The sequence below is a fragment of the Rhinichthys klamathensis genome, unplaced genomic scaffold (genome assembly GCF_029890125.1).
Source record: "Rhinichthys klamathensis goyatoka isolate OS25496 unplaced genomic scaffold, OSU_Roscu_1.1 h1tg000019l_1, whole genome shotgun sequence".
Lineage (NCBI taxonomy): Eukaryota > Metazoa > Chordata > Actinopteri > Cypriniformes > Leuciscidae > Rhinichthys > Rhinichthys klamathensis.
In genome coordinates this window covers 5,352,627-5,376,209 of record NW_026606570.1, presented here as the reverse complement: position 1 = coordinate 5,376,209, position 23,583 = coordinate 5,352,627, and the positions used below count along the sequence as shown (strand labels likewise).

The window sequence follows — 23,583 nt, the reverse complement described above, 5'->3', positions numbered from 1 at the left end:
CGAGAGCGCGGTCTTTGGTCCCGGGCCTGGCGGCGCTGTGAAGCGGAAGCGGCGGCGGCGGGTGGTGCAGGCTGCGGCTGAGAGCTTCGGGCAGACGGTTGTTTCGGGCGGCGGGAAGTGCTTCATAGCCTGCGATGTTTTCTGCACCTCGACGAATCTGTCCGCGAAATCTTTGACGGCAGATCCGAAAAGGCCCGAAATGGGTGCGTCGAGGAACACGGAGCGCTCAGCTTCCGTCATCTCGGACAGCGTCAGCCACAAATGTCTCTCAGCCACAGTGAGAGAGGCCATATTCCGCCCAACGGCCTGTGCGGCGGCTTTTGCAGCGCGTAGAGCGAGGTCTGTAGCGCTTCTTAAGTCCGCCACGCAGATCGCTCCCGGTCCTTCCTTGTCCAATTTTTGGAGAAGGTCGGCTTGGAAGATCTGCAGGACAGCCATTGTGTGCAGCGCTGAAACTGCTTGCCCGGCGGCGGTGTAAGCGCGTCCGTGCATGGCTGACGTCACTCGGCAGGTTTTGGATGGTAGCGCCGTCTGAGCGCGCCGTCCAGCGGAGGGCGGGCAAAGATGAGACGCTACAGCTGCTTCCACAGGAGGAATGGAAAGGTACCGTCTTTCGCACCGTCCACAGTGGAGAATGCAGCAGAGATAGAGGTACGCAGCCTGGCGGAGAAGGGGGCGTTCCATGATTTCGCGACTTCCTCGTGAAGTTCAGGGAGGAAGGGCGCGGATCTTGACTGTGACGGGGCTTCGTCCTTTCTGAGAAAGCGACCGTCAAGTCTGTTGCGCGGTGGTGGCGTGGGCGCCTCCCAGTCGAGGCCGATGGTATCCACGGCTTGAGAGAGCAGACGCATCAGCTCAGCTTCAATGCCGGCTCGTCTCCCAGAGGGCTGGCGGGTAGCGGGGGGGAGGTCCACAGAGCTCGCCCAATCCTCACTATCCGATGCCAGGAGAGGACATGCCTCGGTAGGTTCGTCGAGCTCAAGGGCGGACGCGGCGGCAGACGGCGGCCGTTGTCCATCCGTGAGCGACTCGAGCGATGCCAGCGAAGCTGGCGGGCGAACCGTCGAGCTTTGGCGGGCAGGAGAGAGCTCGGGTGCGCGCTGAGCACGGCGCTTCTTGCGGCGCGGTACCACAGCGGGCAGAAGTGCAGGCTCTGAGAAGGATGCCAGGCGAGTCCTCAGAGTCACCATGAGCAGCAGCTCGCAATGAGGGCATCCGCCGTCGACGAGCGCGAGAGCCGCGTGATCTTCACCCAGGCAGGAAACGCAGATGACATGGCGGTCCCCGTCGCTGGGTTGGGCTCGGCACGAGCCACAGGAAGGCATCTTGAAAAAGACGCTAGCTCTTTTAGAGTTTGGGAGAAGTGTGAATTGCAGCGGCGAACAAACACTCTCAGCAGAGTAAAGGATATAGACGCCGGAAAGCGCAGCAAGTACGGCGGCTGAAGGCGTTCCAGGTGAAGGCCAGCGACTTCAGGCTCAAGGGCTCGTCCCGCTGAAGGCTTGCGTCGACGACGCGGCTTCTCACTCTGGATCCAGCGATGCGTGAGCTTCGCTGAAGAGATGAAAATCAGTTTGTATCAGCCTATCGACCTGCTTTTATAGGGCGAGACCACGCCTTTTCTGACGGGACGTGACGAAGTGGGCGCGAAGTGCCCCCATTGGTCATGACGTCACGCAGAGCCGCTCTCGATAGGCTGCTGCTTTTGCCGCAGGGCAGCCAATAGGCGCGCGAGCTGCCTCGCCCATGTCTGCATGCTGCCGCAAAGCGTTTCACATTGATTAAAAATTAAGGATAATTTTTGGCTTCAATATCTCGTGGAAAAGAGGTTTTCCCCGTAGCGTAAGATATTACGCAGTACGAGAGATACTCTCGTAAGAGAACAGAAGAGTAACATTTAGTTTTATGTGAAAATTGCTCAATGAACTAGGCTACATCTCCCGGGAAGTGAAACAATGAGCAAGATCCGTTGCTCGTATGTGTGCACTGTCAGGTAAAAAACACTCAGGCATGACGGCGTAACATTACGATTATAACGTAAGACTATAAAATAAATGACAGACGTTAGCTTCAGTAAAGTTAGCTTCATTCATTGAGAGAAAATGTGCGCCTTTTGGGTTTGTAGTCTTTGTAATTACGTATTTTCACAGTCTTTTATCTCAACAGTTTTACATCAAACTGCAACTTTCTTGACTTTAAAATGTATCTTTTAAATTGAAAAACATCATATGTGTAATTCAGGGCACAATTCAAAAGAGATCAAAATATTCGTTGTCTCTCGCCATTGACTACCATACAATATTTTTCCGAAATAAGGTCCCATGGTGGTCGACCGGAAGGGGAGGGACTTAGGCTCTCTATAGGGTCTATGCACGAACACTGCTAACGTATTTCCGGTAGAATCTTAGCCAGTGTCTTTACCTCCGCATAGCGCGTTTAATAGCGAACTTTACTAGCGGCCAAACTTTAATAAAATTCATTTTCTCAGAAACGAGACAACAATTTTAGAAACTGATTCGCTAGTCGGATTTCGCATGATATGAGAGATTACTCACCCTCAAAGTTGTCGATGTAGCTCGAAATATATAATTTAATGCCCTTCTCTTTCTTACTCTTATGTGTGACAGCTAACTGCCTCACAATATTGTTAACATCATTCACGTTAACCGCTGGAAGTTCTTGTAAACAGCGAGTGTAATTTGCCATTATCTCCACCTAATGCAAAAACGGCTTGCGACGCAGCACCGGATGTAACTGGGCGGGCTGAGACAAAACACGGAAGCGATCGTGCATAGAGCCTATTGAGAGTGTCAAAAGGTTGGGCAGTTCGACTTTATGCAAATATCAGGCAAAAAAAGCAGTCGGCAGTCAATCGCTGTGAGGTTCAGGTATAGTGACGTCTGTCTTGAGAGTTTAAAAATATGCAGGTTGTATTGGAGTTTATTCTGGATTTAATGCATTAATCATGTTTACACATTGGATGCTTTGCAGTTGATATAGACATTTAAAGGAACACTCCGACTTTTTGGGACTTTAGCCTATTCACCTTATCCCCCAGAGTTAGATAAGTCCATACATACCTTTTTCATCTCCGTGCGTGCTATAAGTCTGTTTGACGCACCTACCGCTAGCCTAGCTTAGCACAAAGACTGGATGTAAATGGTTGCAGCCAGAGCCGATCCGCCCTATACGCTCACTACGCAAGCTGCGTAGGGCCCCGCAAATTACTCAAGGCCCCGCCTCCCCCTCGTGTCATAGCGCGTCAATTAATGTTTACAACATCAATGACAAAATGAAGCGAAACTATCCTTCTGGTCACAAAAAGAGGGGGGAAAAACATGAGTGAATTGCGGAAACAACAATCAGGTAAACTTGTGTTCTCTCCTCTCCAAGTTTGATGTCAGCAAAGTAAAGTTAAGTTTATGTGCATTTCTATTGTGTTTTTTAAAGTGCAACGGCTCGGAAAAGATAACCGCGTCGCGTGTGTTATCATACGTTCATATGCGCGTGCACGAAATGAAACGCGCATTTTTCAAGCAGAAATATATGTGGAGAGAGACCAGACATACTGTAGCCTACAATATTTGGGCCTGAATGATGACACTCCTCATCAAATTACACATTATACATACTTTTAAAACAAGACACTGATTATCTAGTCTCAGTCAATGTGTAGTTAAAAACTCTAAACAACTGCTTATGCAAGATGGAAAGCAATGTATTGACAATTTGACATTGATTGACTATTGATTTATAGGCTATATTGAATTTAAAATGTTGATTAGCTGGACATACTGGTCAATATGGATGCACATCCCTCAGTAAATAATAACCATAAATCAAGAATTGCTTCAACATGCATACTAAAACAAACCTTTAACATATGGCAAGCCATTTTAGCTTTTATTCATTCACAGTTTATGCATTTTTTATATCAAGAATTCATTTTTTTTTTTTACTATTTGCAATGTGAATTCTTGATTATTTTTTACTAGTAGGGCCCCTTAGTTACATTTTTATCTACCAATGTCTATTTCTGATATCAGGAATTACATGTTCACTTGTACAAAAGTTAATTCTTGATTTCAATGATGTCATCACTCACGGGGATTATTGAAATCTGCAACACAATATTCACTTGTTATCTTAATATTCTATAGAAAATACTCTATTCAATAAATATCATTCTGTTCTATATTATTGTACTTATTCTTTGACTGTTTGGTTTAAAGGAGGGAGGATTGTATTGGGAGAACTGAAGTGTCAGGTGTGACTGTGGCAATGGCAAATGGTTTACATAGCTCACGGCTTCACGGGTCAGGTAGAGGGCCCCTTAGCAGAATTTAGCTTAGGGCCCCAGGGAGGTCAGGATCGGCACTGGTTGCAGCTAGCATACTAATCCAAATAAGTGACAAAATAACGCAAACATTTTCCTATTTACATGTTGTGATTTGTATAGTCACAGAGTGTACAAAAAACAAAGTCACATGAGACACAGACAACCGTATAAATACTGGGAACTCTATTCTCTGAAGGCGAAGCACTGCTACTTGGGCAGAGTGATAACCGCAGCACCTGAGACGCAGAGAGCTTTAATGTTAATGTTTAATGTTAAAGCAATACTGAGATTTTAACCACAAATCAACGGTAATAGCATTGATTTCAACATTACAAATTGTTATTTTATCAAAATCACTTTTGGACCCTCAGTTACTGTTGAAATAATGTTGAGATTTCAACCACAAATCAATGACTGTATTATTAAATCAACATTACAAAGATATATTTTTTTCAACATCATTTTTGCACACTCAATGTTGAAACAATGTTGACATTTCTTTCAGAATTCAATGGTACTATTATTGATTACACATTACAAAGTGATTTTTTCAGCATCACTTTAGCACCCTCATTTGCTGAAACAACCGTTTAATCCCAAATTTTTTCTTGCAACTTGAGTACATGCATTTTACTCCTTAGACCTCCCTAACACTCAAACATTATGCCTTTTTTGATTTTATGTTGGTTAAGTTAGTGAAATATTAGGTTTTATACTCGGTCACAATAGTGACCGGTGGGAAACAACATAGTTAGAATTCATTCAAATTATTCAATTAGACCTATTGACACAATTCATTCCAAGACATCCAATATCTCGTTTTGTCATTTCGTGAAGAAGGCTTAGTGAGGCGAAAAGGTTGTCATGTACAAAGTTACACCCTGGAGGAACTTCTGCTTGTTTGGCTAGACCCGTATGGGCTAGACCATGACTACACTTGGGCCCTGTCCTAGGCCAGTTTCAGGGAGATGTGTGTTCACTCATTCAGTGCACTGAAGATGGGCCGTACGTTGTAGAAAGGGTTGTTTGTGGTCATGTGTGGGGCACATCAATTGGTTCTCATGAACATCTGCCCAATCCTCCAGATAATTCACCTCTGCATCGCCATTCAATAGTCTACTTGGCAAATGGGCTGTTTCACCCTGGTACTCCCTATCTGAGCCATCACTATCACAGTCACTTTCAATTTGGGGTGGGGGTGGGGGGGAAGGGGGTCACGTACGTCAAGAAGGTCCAACACATTGACCATTTCTGGGACACTCATCACTACACTGAACAAAATTATAAACGCAATACTTTTGTTTTTGCCCCCATTTTTCATGAGCTGAACTCAAAGATCTAAGACCTTTTCTATGTACACAAAAGGCCTATTTCTCTCAAATATTCTTCACAAATCTGTCTATATCTGTGTTAGTGAGCACTTCTCTTTTGCCAAGATCATCCATCCCCCTCACAGGTGTGGCATGTTCAGTGTAGGATTGCCAAAACCTTCCAATACCAGCCAATACCTCTGTTTTCTATTGAAGCACTGTGTTATACTACTGGAATTGTGACCGTAAACAAATTTACAAGTCTTACGAGCAAAATATATATGCAGGAGTATAATTCTCAAAATATATCAGTAGTAGACCCTTTAAAGAATATACGTACAAAATATGATAGTTCTATATGTAAATTAAGATGTTTTATATACTACTTTTTGTAGTAGTCTGAGGAAGACATCTTCTTCTAGATGTGCAAGCAGGAAGTGAACTGATCTGGTCATGTGACCTTTCACACTAGTCACATGACATTAATTGATTTTAATCAAGACAATCTATTTTGTCATTTAAAAGTTGAATTTCTTGCCCAAAGTCAATAAAAACATTTTTAGAGCTTCCAGAAATAAGAAAAAAGCTGCGGTCACAATTGTGACCGGTGGGATTAAACGGGTTTATTGAAGACAAGAAAACATGCTCATACCATTGAATCAATGTTCAATCTACTATATTAATAATAACAAAAATAAAAACACATTTCCACTAGTTCAATCACATTCTTTATTTTTTGCAGTCTTTTTTCTTTTAATTCAGTCAACTGAAAGCACTTCATTCCATGTCATGAAAAAAAAAAATCATACAGACGCAAAAGTGAAGCAATAAATAAATAAATAAATAAAAAGACAAGGACTGTTTGAAAAATTCCTGACATTCCTTCCAGAGTTCCTTGACTTCTTTTACAAGTTCTGTGACAGTTCCAATCAACTTTTGTAAAGCAGAATAAAAGCATTACTGTTCAAAACATATTTAACATGCATACTATATAAGGAAAGTAGGAAAACTTCTCTGCACTTGCCTTTCATTAACGGTCTTGCAGAATCCCTTGCATCTGCAACAAGAAAAAATATTAGTGAACAGACTCGCACATGTATATTGTTGTAAACTGCCTGGAATTTGGAAGCTGGAAATTACACTCAAAGCAATTATTGGTCTGTTTGCAAAACTGCCAAGGCACTTATGGAATTTATACCCTCTTGATCCTTGGAAGATGGTTCCTGGCAGGGGTACATGGCAGGCAGGGCTGATGAGTCGCTTGACTCAGTCAAGTATGGAGAACTGCTGCACATCTGGTCAGAGGACTCCAAGGGACGGGTAGGCAGAATTTTGATAGAAGGCTGGACAGAGGTCTGGACTCTGGAAGCTGATTGAACAGGAGCCTGCATTTTATTGGAGACTACAGTGAAACAGATTTTACATGTATACCATTTGCAAAATTACATTTTGGGACGTCCACGTAAATGGAACAATTGCATATACTGTGTCTTTGCCACTCAGTCTTGGTTACATAAACATCACTGTTATACCTGGAAATAGAAGTCTAGGAGCTTTCTTTTTTTAACTTCACCTTCTGTTTCAGATGTTCTGTTGTAAACGGGATTGGGTCTAATAGAAAAAGAAAACTTCAGATACATCTAGGAATTTTATTTTATTTTTGTGATTATTCCTTCCCCTTGCATGTCATTTATTTATTTTTTTCCCTTCTGAAAATAATGCAAAGAAATGTCAGGTGTTACCTGGATTTTCTTTTTTCAAACTTCTGTTTCTGTAGATATCTTTTCAAACTCTTCTCAGCTTCTTCATATGTGGCTGCAAGTTAAATTGTGAGTGTAATAACTGTAAAGTACACAATTTAATTCCACCATATAATTAATTTATGCTTAATTTGAATTTATACACTTTTTACAAGGTGTCTAACAGGTTCATAGGACAACCATTCCTGAGTAGGCAGCTGATATTTCTTAACTGCAGCCCGTCCCTTGGCTGTGTCTTTGGGTGGATATGGTGGCCATAGAAGTGGCCATGGTCATTTAAACTTTCCCTTGGAGATATAGATTTTTTTTTTTTTTTTTTAAAGCAGGAACTAATTATGTTAAGTACAAGCTTCTCTTACAACAGCAAAAGCATGTTGTAATCTACAAAAAAAATCATTATGTCATATGGATGAGTGGCATGGCAATGAAGACACAGGACAGAGGAAATATTTCTGCTTAATATCTTGAAGCCTGGCCATATCAAGATTGTCATGCAACTCGCACACTTTATAACAACATATGCTGGTTGACTCAAATGGGTAGGAGAAGAATGACTCTTGATGATGTAACTTTTGAAATGGGACAAAAATCCCTACCCCATCTACCTTAATGATATTTCTTAAAATAGCAATGTGGCCAACTATTTGCACACAATTATCTCCTTGCACTATAGACAGAGTGTAGCTACTTTTCAGTGACAGCTTTTCTGAACTGTTTGCCAAGACTTAGGCTATGGAGCACTGGACCATCAAAATGTAGTTGACTTAAGTTGCACTTATAAGGCTTTGGTGACTCTGGATTTGGCATTTCAGATAACCTTTTCAGGGTAAGTGAGCCTTGCGCAAAAGATGTTTTTTTTGTCCTAAATAATTCTCAAAAGGAAATGCTGACACATTATCCAACTGACTCTTCAGCCAGAGTCAGTTGGTGTATATTGTAGACTATTTCATGTCTACCATGCAGTTGTCCAAAGTGGCATACAAAAGAGACAAGCAATTCATGAGCACAATCAATCATCGCCTCTGGGGTTCCAGAGGATAAAAGCAAATGCATAGCAACAGAAAACAACAAAGTTCTCATACATCTGCATTTGAATGCAATTCTGAAGCACAACAGGGCCTGTGTACAACATAAATGAGCGCAGCTCAGTCGCTTTCCAGCGGTCAATTTCTGATAACCCTCTTGGTTTCTGGCTAAACTCAACAGGCGTGTAGGGACTCAGCAGCTTTAACTTTTCCGAAATTTCAGCTACAGCTGAGTGGACAACCTAGTGATATGCATGTGCTTTACCTCTGATAAGTTTTAAAAGTTTCCTAGTGACGCCTAGACAGCATAAGTGCATATAATCGTATGGAAACATAACCACTTTTACCAAGCCAGCTAAAGGAGAAAGTTTTTGGTTCAAGTGGTGGTCTTCATCAATCATATCATTAAAATCAGAATCAGTCCTCAACTTTGCATCAGTTTCTGGGTATGTCATTTTATTTTGCCACTCACCCATTTGAACACATTTGTCACAGCCCGAGTAGCCATTGTGAAATTTTGTATTTTTAACAAAGACTCTGGCAGGGGCATCACACACATTTCAACCATTTTTCAAAAGACTTGCAAAAATCATGAGGGCCCACCCCTAAACCAAGCCCCCAGTAGATTAGAGCAAATTAGGTAAAACAATTGAAAATGCCCATCATGAACTGACACGCCCCACTGATTGGGAAACACCCAGTAGGCCTAGTGTTCTGCACAGATACATGCCTGTAGGATCTTGTGCTCATCAACTACAAATCACTGTAAGTTCAATGTCACTGACTTCACCCATGTTGTTGACTTTCATCAAAATTTCAATGCTGATCCAACACACTTTAAACATTGATATTTCAATCTCAACCAAAATGATGGTTTGACTCAAAACTCAACATTGTATCAATGTTACCATGCTGTCTGGGTATGTTTCTAACATTGTATATGTTTGGCAACAGTTCTTCTAACCCTAATCGATAGAGTGTGTAGCTTTTCACTTCTTAAACCATGTAGGAAGAAACATCATATTAGACTTTACAGAGTACTCTTGCATTGTCAATACAAGATCTTGACCAAAAATATACGCACACTAACATTTGATGCATCACAACATTTATTTAAATCTAGAGGTGCATCAATTTTTGGTCAAGGTCTTGTATTGACAAAGCAAGAGTCAAGCACTCTGTAAAGCCTACTTCAGCACATCTCAAAGAGGTGCCAATTCATGTGTGAAAACGATTCTTCATGCTTCCTCCCAACCATTCTTTCACAATTTGAGCCTGATGAATCTTGACATTGCCATATGGCCATGATGTGTCTTCCAACATGCTTGTTTAAGAAATGAAAAGCTACCCTCTCCATCAGTTAGGTTTAGAAGAATTGTTGCCAAACATTAAACGTAATAATCACTGTAATAACGATCCAAGACTCTTAATCATTTGCCTATTTAAAGCCTATTTTGTTTTCTATTTGGCTGGGCAGTATATGTTAAATATTGAAGTTTGGATACTTTCATTGTGATTATACTGGCTGGGTTTACATAACGTATCTTTACTTTGGGCATTCGGAAACAAAGCTTGCCTATTTAATTTAATATTCAAACAATATTATTGATCTGCCTTACTTAAGGTGGACGTTGATGCAATTTTCTTCTAGAAACAAACTTTGTTGTATTATTTTCATATTATCACTGTGAAGCTGCTTTGATACAATCTGTATTGTAAAAAGCGCTATATAAATAAAGGTGACTTGACTTGACTATTTCCAAATGCATTTGTGTGCATCTCTGATGATTAAACATCTCTGTTGTGTGTTGAGAAAAAACAAACAGATTAAACAGTATGGACGACATAGCAAGACAACAATAAAGATAACAAGATTACAGTAAAGACGACAGTATAGACAGCAGAACAATACAACATAAACAGAGAACATACATATCAACATATACACATTTATCTGAACAAGTAGGCAATGACTGTAGACAAGGAAAATGTATAGTACAAAGCACTCGACTTGTTTTTGGTACAAATGGAACCTCAGTATATATACAGTTGTAATCGAAATTATTCAACCCCCATACTGCAAATTAGGTTTATTTGCAAAATTTACAGAATTTCAGCTGTTTGCAATGAACAAATCAAACAGAAGTAATTAAAATAGCTGTATGTTTCAAAATAACAAATGTTTCAAGTGGTTTCCCCAAATTTAAATGAAAATGCAACTTTTAATGACTTCTGCAGTCTCATAATTATTCAACACCTTCAAGGCAAACATCTTTAGTACTTGGTAGAACACCCTTTTGCTGTTATGACGTGCTGCAATCGAGATGTAAAACCAGACACCAGCTTCTGGCAGCGTTTCTGAGGAATCTTAGCCCATTCCTCATGAGCAATGCTCCAGTTCAGTAATATTCTTAGGTTTGTGTGCTGCAACCGCCTTCTTCAAATCCCACCAGATTTTCTATTGGGTTCAAGTCAGGTGACTGATGGCCACTGTAGAATCTTCCAGAACTTCTTCTGCAACCAAGCCTTGTTGAAATATGAGGTATGCTTGGGATCATTGTCCTGTTGGAAGTGTAAATGCAAAGTCCTAGGTTCACTTCACTGGTGTTAGCAGGAAAAAAATGTTCTTACTCGTCACAAAAGTCAGTCAAAAATCCGTAAACAAGTGCGAGTTTAATCAAACATAAAATTACAAAAATATACAAAATTCTGTTGGCTCCTGTAGCCTATGATTTCACTTGTTAAACCTTTAACTTGTGTTACCTTAAACGTTTAAACACGAGTTTTATCCATAAATGACTGACCCAACGGTAAGAAAACTGTTTCTCCTTTTTCTTCTGTGCACAAACTACTTAAAGTTCAATCTTCCGCCCACGCCCACTGCGTAACCATTAAAGAAACAGAACAGAAATTATACATCAGAAAATACTGGAAATATCAAAATTCAAAGAAAGATAACAAATATGATACCTTCAGTTAGTGCTTGCAAAATCAACACTCCAAACAAACAATACTAATATACAAATTATTGAAATATTAAATTGGCTCTTACACACCAGCCCCTAAATGTCTTTGTGTTCCACAAAACAATTATCAACCTATTTACCAAAGAGCCCAACAAATAACATAAATTAAAGATACCATATAGTCTCAACTGAATCTCAGAATTATTCTTTTCAATAAGATGTTAGCCGACTTTAGGCGATAAACCCATAACAGATCCTTCAATTAGGATTACGCATAAGAGACTATAAATCTGCCTCTAAAAGTAAACTTAGTAACAGGGCGTAAAAGAGTATTTGTGTTGGTTTTCACTTGGGCCTGCCGCACAAGACCCTTGTTGTCTGTAAATGTTTGTAGCACACGTCCCATTACCCAAGAGTTCCAGAATCGTCAGCAACCAATACAATGTCCCCAGGCTTGAGATTTTTCATTAGGCTTTGCCATTTTTGTCTTTCTTGCAGGTCTGGTAAGTACTCTTTGACCCAGCGTTTCCAAAATAGGTCAGCCATATACTGAACTTGGCGCCACCTACGTCTAGAATACAGGTCTGCTTTGTCAAAAACCCCAGGAGACACGGACGGCTTTACTTTCAACAGCCGCAAATGATTTGGAGTGAGGGCCTCCAAGTCGTTTGGGTCATTGGACACCTTAGTGATGGGACGACTATTGATTATTGCTTCCACCTCACATAAGAGCGTTTGAAGACTTTCTTCATCAAGAGACTGCTGTTTTACAATGGAGTTGAGAATTTTTCTGACAGTCCGTATTTGACGTTCCAAAACTCCTCCATGGTAGGATGCAGTTGGGGGATTGAAAATCCACTGTACACCCTTTGCAAGCAACGTGGTTTGAATCCTGTCATTATTCAAACTTTGTATGGCCTTTTGCAGCTCCCTTTCTGCCCCAATGAAATTTGTCCCATTGTCAGTATCCAAAGAGCTAGCAATCTCAATGTGAACAGCTCTTAACGTCAGGCAAGTAAAGATTACCCCATATCTTTTAATCAATGTCCTTCCTCTTTTGATGTCAAATGGGCCAAAATAATCAATGCCTACATTTGTGAATGGGGGTTCATCTGGCAAAAGTCTGTCACGGGGAAGGTCAGCCATGAATTGTTTGCCTGTAGTGCCGCGCTGGCGTTTAGAAACTGTGCATTGAGATAGGATTTTTCTTATGGCCGTTTGTGCTTTTGGAATCCAGTATTTTTCTCGTAACTTTGACAACATGTGATTACGGCCGCTATGACCTACATCTACATGAATTGATCTTAAGACCAGATGTGAAACAGGATGGTCCTTTGCTAAAATAGCAGGATGCTTGGACTCCTCAGGCATAGATGATCTGCTTAGTCTGCCACCTACCCTTAGGATTTTGTCTTGCAAAACTGGTGACAACCTATAGAGAGCGCTACTGCATTTTACAGCTTTACCTTGCTGGAGGGCTTTGATTTCCTCTGGAAACATGACTGTTTGGCTGTAGCGAATGATCTCTTTCTCAGCTTTTTCAATGTCCTTTACAGTCAATGTTACCCCTGACAGTGAAGATTTGAAGGTTTTCATTTCTTCATCAAGTTCAGGATTCACTGCTAGATTGTCTTTTAGACTGTGGCACAGCTCATTTCTTTTTTCCATCAGTGCCTTCAGAATGCTTTTGAATTTGAGGAACCATGCAATGGATCTTTTCAAACGGTACCAATCTGAGTAGTGTGAAAAGAACTGAGAAGTATAGTCAGAATTATCTGCACACACTGCATTGACACAGACTTCCTTAACTTCCAGATCATTGACAGATAACTTAAGCATTTTTGGCCACTCTGATTCTGGCTTTGTCAGAAAGGATGGACCTATGAGCCATGAATTTGCTTTAAGGAAAGCATTTACAGTAAGTCCTCTTTAGGCAATGTCAGCTGGGTTGGAAGAAGAATTCACATACCTCCATTGCGACACCTTTGAGAGCTCTCTGATTGCAGTTACCCTGTTAGCCACAAATGTACGGAACCTTGTGCTTTCATTGTTGAGATATTTCAGGACTGTATGTCCAAAATACAGACTCCCGAAGAATCAAGTCCAATTCAGATTTCAGCATATTGTCCATTCTAGCAGCCATTGTAGCTGCAGTTAGCTCAAGACGTGGGACGGTAACTGATTTTACCGGAGCAACCCTTGCTTTACCCATAACAAATGCACAATGTTGGTTACCTCTGTGGTTTTCCATGAGCAAGTATGAGACTGTGCCAAAACCCAGCTCACTGGCATCTCCAAAATGATGCAGCTGCGCTGAGGTGACTTCACCAAAGTTTAGTGGCTTTATGCATCTTTCAACCTGAACGTTTTTTAAGTTCTGAAGAGTAGCCATCCACAGATTCCACTGATGCCTGAGAGTTTCTGGAATACTGTCATCCCATTCATGTTTTGTTCTACAAAGCTCCTGCAGTATTTGTTTTGCAGGAAGAATGACTGGAGAAAGTATTCCAAGGGGATCATAAATGGAGCTGACCATGGACAAGATACCTCTCCTTCTAAGAGGCTTTTCTTGTAGGGTTACTTTGAACTGCAAAGTGTCTGTTTCTACACACCACTGAACCCCTAGCGCTCTTTCCAATGGTAACTTGTCTTTCTCCAGATCCAAGTCCTTCACCGGCTTAGCTTTGCTCTCCTCACTTATGGATGCAATTACAGTGCGACTGTTGGACATCCACTTGGTCAAATTAAACCCTCCTGATGCACACATCTCCTTTAATTCATGCATTAGAGCAGTACCCTGCTGTTCAGTAGCCACAGATGTCAAACAGTCATCCACATACAAATTCCTAAGAACTGTCTGCATTACCTCTGAACTGTGCTGTGCACTGTTGTCCTTTGCACAACTTTGCAGAGTGTAGATTGCACAACTTGGGGAGGATGTAGCCAAATAAGTGAACAGTCATTCTGTAGTCCTCCACTTCCTGTGCAGTGTCCCCTTCAGGCCACCAAAGGAATCTTAACAGGTCTTTATCTTTAGCAGGAACCCTGACCTGATGAAACATCCCTTCTACATCTGCTGCATGGGCAATCGGCTTATGTCTGAATCTCGTCAGAACACCAATGAGAGAATTATTCAAGTTGGGTCCTTGCAACAGTTGAGAGTTGAGTGATTTTCCTTGGTAGGTAGCTGCGCAGTCAAACACCACTCGAAGTTTGTGTTTTGTGGGTGATACACCCCGTGGTGTGGGATGTACCAGATTCTGCCAGGGTTTCCTTCAATTTCACTTGCAGGGATTTTCTCAGCATGACCTTTGAGTAACATGTCCTCCATGAAACTACAATAGTCCATGTAGAAAGCTGAATTTCCTTTGAATTTTCTTTTCAGAAATTGAGAGCGCAGAGAAGCAACAACATAATTGTTGGGAAACATTACATGCTTTTTTTTTCAAAGGAAGGTCAATGCAGTAATGTCCATCAACAAGCTCTATGGACTGAGATACAGACTCCATAAACTGTTTATCCTCCATGGACATTTCCAAATTTTCAGCTTGTTCACATTCAGGAAAACCATAACTCATTTGCTGTTTGATTAGGTTCTCCAGGCTTACCACTAAAATCCTGTTTGCCATCATCTGTGGCCATCCTGTGTTTCTGTTAGTCTGGATGTTCTCTCTCTCCAAAGGTCCATTTACAATCCAGCCCAGGATGGTCTTGACAGCATAAGGCCCATCTCCTCTGCTGTTGATGATTTTCCATGGCTCAAGAATCTTGGGTACATTTGTTAGTAAGCCAATACCTGCATCGATCTGAGGAAGATGCACCTCTTCAAGATATTTCCATTTCTTAACATCCTTTTGTTGCAGAATGTTTTCTCCTTTGACTGGAATCTCTTTTTGTGAGAACACCTGAGGGAGATCCACAAAATTATTCTCATTCAGTCCGCTTACTTCCAGTTCGTTAAAAACATGTGTGCTAACAGACCTTTCCTGTCCCATAGTACGCAGCAGAATGTTTGTTTTCCTGCCAGTTAGTTTTAATTCCTTCATTAGCTGTTCTGTGCAAAATGTCGCAGAACTTCCAGGGTCCAAAAAGGCATAAGTCAAAACTTCCTGATTGCTTTTTTTGGACTTAACTCTAACTGGTACTATGGCTAAAGAGCACACCAAATGACCAGCCCCCGTACAGCCACAAGTTTCGCTTGTTACGGTACCTGACTCGGTGACAGTTGAGGGGCTGTCTCTATCTTGAGATTCTGGAAGCACTGGGTTCTTTTCTGGGAGATGAAGGATGGTTGGATGCTTTAATGAGCATTTTTGACAAGCAAGTCTTTGCACACAACCTTTACTCATGTGACCTGGTAATAAGCAACCATAGCACAAGCCTTTAGATTTTAGAAAGTCAAGTTTTCTTTGTGTGGCTTATGCTTCAGGATGCTGCAAACGTCCAATCCATGGTCTTTATTACAGCATAAGCAGAGGGTTCCATGCCTTGGTTTTGCTACATATTGTTCCTTTGTTCTGTTTTTTTAGGTTCTGGAAAAGGTGTCACACATGTTGCAAATGTGGTTTTCCTTTCTCTCACTTGTAAGTTACTTGATCTGTTTGCTTTGAATTTAATATTGTCTTTTGCCATGTTGTTATCCTGAATGTTGCCAAACAGTGGATGCGAAACAATCTTTGCCTGCTTGTCTACAAAACTAACCAAGTCAGAGAATCTTGCTCTCAAGCCAGTCCTTTCTTGAAGCTCACAGGCAACTGCTCTCCACTTTTCTCTCAATTTGAAAGGAAGCTTTGATACAATCGCACGCATGTTGCTTGGACTGTCCATCTCTTCAACATATTCCACACTGTCAATAGTGTTGCGACAACCAGTAAGGAAAAGAGCAAACTCCTTTAAGGCTTTGTTATCCTCAGACTTTACAGCTGGCCAGTTCAGTGCCTTTTCTGTATAGGCGGTGGCGATTGTATACTCATTGCCAAAATGTTGGTAGAGTAGTCTCTTAGCTTCTTTGTAGCCCCTTTCAGAAAGCATGTGTTGACAACTGCGTACCAGAACCTTTGGTTGCCCCTTAGTGAACTGCTCTAGGAAGTACAATCTGTCTTTGTTATTTGTTGTCTTATTCTCTACTCCATGTTCAAAGGCTCAAATAAAGAATGTGAAATCAAGCGGGTCTCCACTAAAAACTGGAATGTCCGTAGGCGGAAGAGTAGATAAAGACCACTGTTTTATGAAAATCTCAGGGATGTCATTTTGACGTTGCATGATGTTGAACAAGCTTCCTGAATCAACCTGTGAAGGAATTCTCACATCTGACCTTGGTGGTCAAGCTGACTCTTGGAACTGCATCAGTGTCAGGTGCTAGTTCATGAAAAAATGTTTTGGGCCGTACTACTTTATTGGATGTAGTTTTAAGGGTTTCTGCAGTTGTGGCGGCCCTTGCTGCACTACCAGATGCATCAGAAACACTACGAGCTGGTTCATACATGGACAAAACCTGAAGTTTGGCTTCAGCCGCAGCAATAGCAGTTTGGAGCTCTAAATTTTCCTTCTTCGCCTTTAGCTCAGTTTCCTCTCTCTTAAGGTCTTGTTTCTGCTTCAACGCATTAGCTCGTGCCAACAGCTCTGCCCTTTCAGTTTAAATTTTCAGTCTAGAAGAAGCTGTAGATAAAACACCTGAGGCCACCTGACTACCAGATTTTTTCGGAAAGAGAGGCAGTTGTGAAGAAGAACCATTGAAGCACTGTCAGTACATTCAACCTCTGCATCAACTTGCTCTGCCTCTCTGGATTGGAGTTTTACTCTATCAATCCAGTCTTTAACTTTGTCTACAAAGTGCTTAACTGCTTGAGACTTCGGTTCGAACCAGTGTAACTGATGCCTCATCATCTGACATAAGTTCTCTGATTGCATTATTAATGTCTTGGAATGCAACAAAGGACTGTGCAAACTCACCATTTATGCATTCATACACAGTTTCAACATTACCAGAGTCCTCAAGCAAAGTTTCAATTTCTCTCATTTGCCTTGTTAAATGTCCCAACTTGGCTCTTCTAGTTCCCACCAACTGATTCAGCCGCTCCTCTTGTGCTTTAACAGTCATCTTCGGCACTCTTTTAGAGGTTGCGTTCAAATCCTCTGTTTCCATAGTAATCAATGTTCGTGTTCAAAGCGCGCATTGCGTTCATCACAAAAGCAGATGAGATCGCCCTCTTGCGATACTGAGTGGAGACGCAAACATGGCTGTTCCATGACGCAGCAAAGTTCAATAATCCAAAGTCCAATAATATCCTCAAAACGTCCGAAAAGGTTGTGAAAGTTCACTAAAGTCCCATCAGTTAAATACGTTAGTGCCTGTAATCACAAATGCCAACAGTGAATCTCTGACACTAATCCCGCGATGGTCCGTTAGAATCCAAGTGACGTTATGGTTTCTGGTGATGCGTGAATCACTCGATAATCTTCTCGTTAAATAAAAAATATTGCTCCTTTCAGACGAAAAAGAGAAGTTTTCTTACTTAAATGTAAATCCAAAGTCCTAGGTTCACTTCACTGGTGTTAGCAGGAAAAAAATGTTCTTACTCGTCACAAAAGTCAGTCAAAAATCCATAAACAAGTGCGAGTTTAATCAAACATAAAATTACAAAAATATACAAAATCCTGTTGGCTCCAGCCTATGATTTCACTTGTTAAACCTTTAACTTGTGTTACCCTAAACGTTTAAACACGAGTTTTATCCATAAATGACCGACCCAACGGTAAGAACTGTTTCTCCTTTTTCTTCTGTGCACAAACTACTTCAAGTTCAATCTTCCGCCCACCAGTGGGCGTAACCATTAAAGAAACAGAACAGAAATTATACATCAGAAAATACTGGAAATATCAAAATTCAAAGAAAGATAACAAATATGATACCTTCAGTTAGTGCTTGCAAAATTAACACTCCAAACAAACAATACTAATATACAAATTATTGAAATATTAAATTGGCTCTTACAGGAAGGTCCAAGCTTCAGCTTCCTCACTGACGGCATGACCTAGGATTTCTCTTAGGATTTTCTGATACTTCAATGAATCCATCTTGCCTTCCACACGCTGCAGGTTTCCAGTGCCAGAGGATGCAAAGCAGCCCTAGAGCATCACCGAGCACCACCATGCTGAATCACACGCTGATCCATTGGGCCGAAAAGTTCCAGTTTTGTTTCATCGCTACACAGAACAGAATCCCAAAGCTTCTGTGACTTATTTATATGATTTTGAGCATATTGGAGCCGACTTTTCTTGTGCTTTTTGGTCAGTAGTGGTGTACGTCTTGGAGTTCTGGCATGCGTTTAGTATGCGCCTTACTGTGCAAGCTGAAACCTCAGAGCCTGTTGCCACCAAGTCTTGCTGCAGGTCTTTTGCAGTCCCTCGTTTTTTTCTGAATCTGCCTTCTCAGAAATCTGGATGTAGCCGTTGATAGCTTCCTTTTTCTGCCCTGTCCAGGTAGAGTAACCACTGTTCCTTTAACTTTGAACTTGTGAACTATGCTTTCAACGGTGTCTCTAGGAACATTTAGTGGATTCGCTATCTTTATGTACCCTGTTCCTTGTTTGTGAAGGATGATACTATTTCTAACATGCAGTCAAACGTGACACTCAACAAACCTAGACAATTCAGATATTTCACGTGTTCTAGCTCAAGCAAAGCCAGTGCAACTAATGAAGCCCTTGGATGACGCGACGTCAGCCAAAGTACAACGGCGCCAGTGCACTCACCACACACCAGCTATAGTTGGAGAGGAGAGAGAGTGTGATCGAGCCAATTCAGTTAATGGGGATTTTTATGAGGCCATGATTGGCAAGGGCCAATGTATGGAATTTGGCCAGGACACGAGGGTTACACCCCTACTCTTTACGAGAAGTGCCATGGGATTTTTAATGTCCCAGAGCCATGTGGAGTTATTTTATGATGGATGGATGCACTTTTTTGATCTTTAAACTGGTGGTTGCAATGCACTGCCATTATAAAGCTCAGAAGCGTCAGGGTGTTTATTAATATAATTTTATTCGTCTGAAAGAAGAAAGTCATATACACCTAGGATGGCTTGAGGGGGAGTAAATCATGGGGTCATTTTCATTTTAAAGTGAACTACTCCTTTAAAACTTCTCTCTATTCCTTAGTAAAAGTTGGTCAGCTTTGTGAATACCGGTAGGTTTTAAGAGAAAACTCTTAACTAAATACTTTTACTGCCATTTAGGAGTGCTCTTAGTGGTAAGGTAAAACGTTTTGTGATTTGCAATGGGGGTTGGATAATTTATATTACAACATATATATATATATATATATATATATATATATATATATATATATATATATATATATATACAGTTTTTTTTTTTTTTTTTTTTTTTTTGGTAGAAAATATTTAGCATCTAAATTAATTGTTTTTACCCAAATCAAACATATTATTTATTATGATTGAATCAACTATATCAGGGTACAACAGCAGCACTTATTTTTCAGAGGAGGTAGAAATGGCTTTTCAAGGTAACAACACACATTTCACACTTAACAGTGCTTTTAGAACATATTATGTTTACTTTAGATCTCTAAAAAATATTTATATTATACTCTCTTTATATTTACATCATCTTTTTATATTAATTTATTTCCTTGCATACTTTTATCTTTTGCTTAGTATTTTCAATCTTACCAGAAGATGGCGTTGGGATTTTAAATAGCTCTCTGATGCTGCACTGCACAGTGTTTGACTCTGGCCCAAAGGGTCCTCCACCAGTGAAATGGGAGAGAGACACTGGTGGTCTGGACAGCAGGATTCATCAAATGGCCAATGGCTCACTTTTCTTTCCACACTTAAAAGAGGAAGACTTTGGAAACTATTCGTGCAGTGCAAAGAGAGGGAACAAACAGATTCAGACCACTGTCATGATCAGCAAAGCATGTATGTATCTTGCATTAGTATAAAATAATATGAATTATTGAAATTATATAAGAGAGATTATGTTAATGGTTACACACAGGAATCACACGCATGAAAATGGTAGATTGTAATTTGTGTTTGTTTGTTTGTAGGCCTGGAAGATGTGTTCTTTCACCCTCAGTCCATGAGAACTGAAGAGGGACATGATGTTTTCCTTCAGTGTGTCTCTGGTGATAGTTCTCCTCCTGCTCAGATTTCATGGTTGAAAAATGGCAGAGTTCTCAAAAAAGGAAACCAGATTCAGGTAGCTACAGAACTAAAACACTTTTATAGTAAGTACACAGACTGTTATACAATCAAATATGGCTATAATAAAATAACTTACAATCAATTAAAACTAAAGATGGTTTTAGTTTTACTAATAAGCCTTTACGAAATGATATATTGTTTGGTGATATATTTCCTGTTAAGATCTCGTCTTGACCAATGAGAATTTGGAAAGTCAAAGAGCGTTGCTGTTTGATTAAAACTGTTCGTGGGTGTGGTTTGGACGTGACTTTTATTCTATTTACAATCACACATGCCAGCTGAGTAGTCACAAATTGATAACTTTGAAGCCCATCTCTCAGAGATTGTGCAGAACTTATTTATATGCTTTAGCACACAAACTCCACAAAGAAAGTGCAACCACGTCAAATCCGTGGAGAGAGATGGGTTTTTATACAGCCAGATCCGATGATTTGTCGCCAAAAGGGGAAACTGGAAAGGGCTCCATGACAAGTGTAATAATATTTATTTGCTAAATACTACCACTAGGGACAGTATGGAGGAGGGAGTCAAAGGAAGACTTCGGGCACCTTGCACATGGCTAACATCACCAAAACAGACCAAGGAATATATATCTGTATCACCCACAATCCTCTTCTGAACATAAGCAAAGAGAGTCAAGCAGCAACTCTGATAGTGCATGGTAAGACATACAATTTTGATATATTTTGCAAATCTGGCATTCTTATTTCTTAGTGTTTTTTTATTTTATTTATTATTGCACAGGTTTCAATGTAGACATAAAGGTCATTGAGGGCCCACAAAATGTCACTGTACCTGTTGAAAAGGAAGCGGCACTCCACTGCTTTGTTGAAGGCTTCCCCATTCCCACAGTGCAGTGGTTTAAGGATGGACGTCCATTACCCAATTCTTCTAGATGGGATCTGCAGAAGGACGGACAACTGCTGATTTTCAAGTGAGATTTTTCTAAGGCAGATTATGAATCAATAAGTGTGAAATTAAAACAACAAAATATATACATTTCTTCAAGAATAAAGAGTTTTAATAAAACACAGTTTAATGAAATATATGATCATTAATCAATAAATCATTAATATATGCCTGAATATTTATAAAATACCCTTTGTTGCTAAAATTGGCAAGAAATGGAAGTTAGTCTTTTCTTCCCTATTGTGACATATATATCTGAGTAAAATGGCTTCTCAAACAAGAAAAAATGTAGAACAGAACTTGATTTTGTCCATGGAGAATTGATTGGACCGTTTGATCATTGATCGTCAATCGAGATCATTGATCTCATGTGAGTGACAGGTTGTCCCGCCCTCACGCCAATAAACACGCCATCCGAGAAGAGATGTTGCTGCAAGAGGAAGTGGAAGTTATTTTGATTAAAGATTATGAGGCGACATAAATTAAAACCAATAATGATGTGCATGGATAAATCATTTTGCCTATAAAACATACTGCAATATTCCATAAAAAATAAGAATGGTCAATTTTGATTTCATGGTGAATTTAAATACTTGTAACAGAAGGCATTAAAGGTGTGAAACCCTTCTTCCTAGGAGAGTTTTGTCAGAAGATGAGGGGCTATATTTCTGTGAAGCTCACAATGAGAAGGAGAAAGTGAAATCCCAACCAGCCTACCTCTTACCTGCAGGTACTTCCTTTCGTAAGAGTCTACTTTCGTTCCAGGTGGTATTTGCTCACACCTGTCCTCTATTTAGCATACCTTTTCATTCTTTCTCACGCAGTTATGGATTCGACCTTTATGCTTGAACCTGCCAACCTAACAGTGAGGAAGGGTGAATCTGCGACTCTATCCTGTAGGCCTCCTCACAGCAGACCTCAAGCACAAGTGTCCTGGTTTAAGAACAACAGACTCCTCCACCCAGGACTGCATTATACTGCTGATCCTAATGGAGACCTGCTCTTCCACAGGTGTGTTGTGTAGATTTGTTTGCTGCAGTTCATTCAGTTCAGTGGCCCTCCAGGAGCAGGATTGGACACCCTTGATTTATTGACTCTGTTTTTGCTGAATTGTGATGTGTGTGTCCTATCTGTAAATTGAATCTTGTAATAAGTTAAAACATTAAAAATGTAAAATACAGTATATATCTTCATTATCTATTTAACTGTGAGTATATGTGTTTCAGTGTACACGAGACAGACAGTGGATTGTATTTCTGCAGAGCATCTAATTCCCTTCTCAAAAAGGCTCTCACCTCGAAAAAAATCTTCCTGGATGTTCATGGTAAGGAGTTATTTGACTTTGTGGAAGTAATTAGGTGAAAGTAACTGAAGAGGTGTTATCCGAAAAAGGTTTAGTCTGAACTATGAAATCATAAACATTTCACTGCACATATAAACCAGGAAGTGCTTTTATGTCTACTGAAACCCAACAGGCCCAGACAGAATCTGCAGAATGACTTTTAGTACTTTTTAATACTAAATAATTTTTAAATTTGGTAAATGGAGCTGAGTACTAAACTCCTCTTGATACCTGAACGAATAGCAAAATTAGAATATTCAATAAAGAAACCTGCAAAGGCTAAGTGTGCATTTTATAAATAATGGACATTTAAATTATGTATAAATCTGCACAGATTCCATGTGTGTCTTAAAGAAGAACCTCTTGTGATATATGTAGCATTGTTCCACCTGCCAAATCAATATGCTATTTATATGATACTTTTTTTTTTTTTTTTACTATTTTTGTATATAAAATAAAATGTTTTAAAATTCATTTAAATTGATTTGTTGTAATACTACTACTACTACTAATAATAATAATATATAAAATAATATATATATATATATATATATTACGTTTTTAGGAATTTTTAAGTATATGATTTTTTCATTTAATACATTTTAAATATGCATTTAATTTGGCATTTAGTAAGTAAAGCTTTCTTTATATAGAAACTTTTAAAAACAGTGTTTACAAAGTGCTTTACAGAAGAGAAATACAT

At 40.1% G+C, this 23,583-nt stretch overlaps 1 protein-coding gene across 1 annotated transcript in view; it reads left to right on the top strand.

Annotated features, from left to right (window-relative positions):
* Nucleotides 1–23,583, top strand: part of LOC130072565 (hemicentin-1) — a 48,620-nt gene that overhangs the window by 5,740 nt on the left and 19,297 nt on the right. The window contains exons 3-9 of the mRNA XM_056237726.1: nucleotides 20,078–20,341; nucleotides 20,473–20,624; nucleotides 21,137–21,290; nucleotides 21,374–21,563; nucleotides 22,174–22,268; nucleotides 22,363–22,549; nucleotides 22,765–22,862. Coding sequence (XP_056093701.1) covers nucleotides 20,078–20,341; nucleotides 20,473–20,624; nucleotides 21,137–21,290; nucleotides 21,374–21,563; nucleotides 22,174–22,268; nucleotides 22,363–22,549; nucleotides 22,765–22,862 — 1,140 coding nt within the window. The remainder of the gene's footprint in view (nucleotides 1–20,077; nucleotides 20,342–20,472; nucleotides 20,625–21,136; nucleotides 21,291–21,373; nucleotides 21,564–22,173; nucleotides 22,269–22,362; nucleotides 22,550–22,764; nucleotides 22,863–23,583) is intronic.